The 1,591-nt window shown below is 45.9% G+C and overlaps 1 protein-coding gene across 3 annotated transcripts in view; it reads left to right on the top strand.

Moving 5' to 3' along the window:
- LOC107703634 (cyclic AMP-dependent transcription factor ATF-6 beta-like) overlaps positions 1-1,591 on the top strand; it is a 22,281-nt gene that overhangs the window by 8,615 nt on the left and 12,075 nt on the right. For all 3 annotated transcript variants that reach the window (XM_016506339.1, XM_016506341.1, XM_016506340.1), the window contains exons 7-8: positions 549-728; positions 964-1,127. In XM_016506339.1, coding sequence (XP_016361825.1) covers positions 549-728; positions 964-1,127 — 344 coding nt within the window. The remainder of the gene's footprint in view (positions 1-548; positions 729-963; positions 1,128-1,591) is intronic.

Consider the following 1,591-nt stretch of genomic DNA (forward strand, 5'->3'; position numbering starts at 1 on the left):
CACACACACACACACACACACACACACACACTCCACGTCACACACACACACTGCTTGCTTGATTTAAAGTGAGCAAACAGGGCAGATGACTCTATCCGATATAAGAGATTGTTCTGAGTAACATGACACTGAGAGACTAACTGTGAGTTCTGTTCCTGTTCCTCTAGACTGACGTGTTCTCTCACATTTGAATGTTCTGCAAGAACGAACACAGCAGGAAATAAATATTATGCAAATGAAAATATCTTGTCACATATACTGAAAGCACTTGATGCTTATTTCCATAGAATGAGCACATACAGTGAGCAGGGCCTGTCACACTCTTAAAAAATACAACAAAGCCCAATAAATGTGTTTGATTTGACCTCAGTTTAAAGTGCAGGTGAAGAACACACCAAAAGTCATTATTCACTGAAGACTGTCTGCCGGTCCTCTGGTTGAATGTGATTGAAGCCACACATCGCTGGTTCTTGAGTGTGTGCTGAATCCGATTGGAGAGGTTTTTCTGTGAATGATGAGCAGTATGGGCCTGTTCTGTGTGTGTTCAGTCCTCTCCTCAGCAGCGACGCTGAAGGCCAGCAGCATTCTGAGCAGTAAACCTCTGATCCAGCCCAAACCCGTGTGTGTGGCCGCGCTGCCGGTGGCTCAGAGCACCAGTCCAGCCAAAGCTCTCTTCCTGCAGAGCGTTCCCGTACCCATCCCAGCCATCGACCAGAACACCACGCCCGGTGAGACCCACCGCCGACACTGGAGCACACCACCACTGATGTACTGAGAATACAGAGCTCACCTCAAGCAGCAAACACAGCTCAGATTTAGATAGATTTGATTCTTTACGATGAGTCACACTACTCAAATATAGTTAAGTTAGTAGTGCCATTGCTTCTAACCGGTTGAATGTCAGCAGTGCTTCTGTAGCAGCCAGCACATTTGAGTTTTGATGACTCTGTCTGTCTCCTGCAGTGGTTCTGTCTCAGTCGGTGTGTCTGGGTTCTGCTCCTGCTATTGTTAAAATGGAGCCTTTGTCTCCCAGCATGCCTCACTGCACTAGCCCCTCAGCCCCGCCCCCGAGCAAACCCATCATCCCAGCATCCAGCCTGACTGGAAACAGCTGCAGTGACATTGACGTGAGTGACGCTTTCAGTAGCTGCTGTGTTTTGCCTGTTGTATACTGTAAAATATGTATACTGAACAAAATTATAAACGCAACACTTTTGTTTTTGCCCCCATTTTTCATGAGCTGAACTCAAAGATCTAAGACTTTTTCTATGTACACAAAAGGCCTATTTCTCTCAAATATTGTTCACAAATCTGTCTAAATCTGTGTTAGTGAGCACTTCTTCTTTGCCGAGATAATCTATCCACCTCACAGGTGTGGCATATCAAGATGCTGATTAGACAGCATGATTATTGGACAGGTGTGCCTTAGGCTGGCCACAATAAAAGGCCACTCTAAAATGTGCAGTTTTATCACGCAGCACAATGCCACAGATGTCGCAAGTTTTGAGGGAGCGTGCAATTGGCATGCTGACTGCAGGAATGTCCACCAGAGCTGTTGCCCGTAAATTGAATGTTCATTTCTCTACCATAA

The sequence above is a fragment of the Sinocyclocheilus anshuiensis genome, unplaced genomic scaffold (assembly GCF_001515605.1).
Source record: "Sinocyclocheilus anshuiensis isolate Anshui unplaced genomic scaffold, SAMN03320099.WGS_v1.1 scaffold1212, whole genome shotgun sequence".
Lineage (NCBI taxonomy): Eukaryota > Metazoa > Chordata > Actinopteri > Cypriniformes > Cyprinidae > Sinocyclocheilus > Sinocyclocheilus anshuiensis.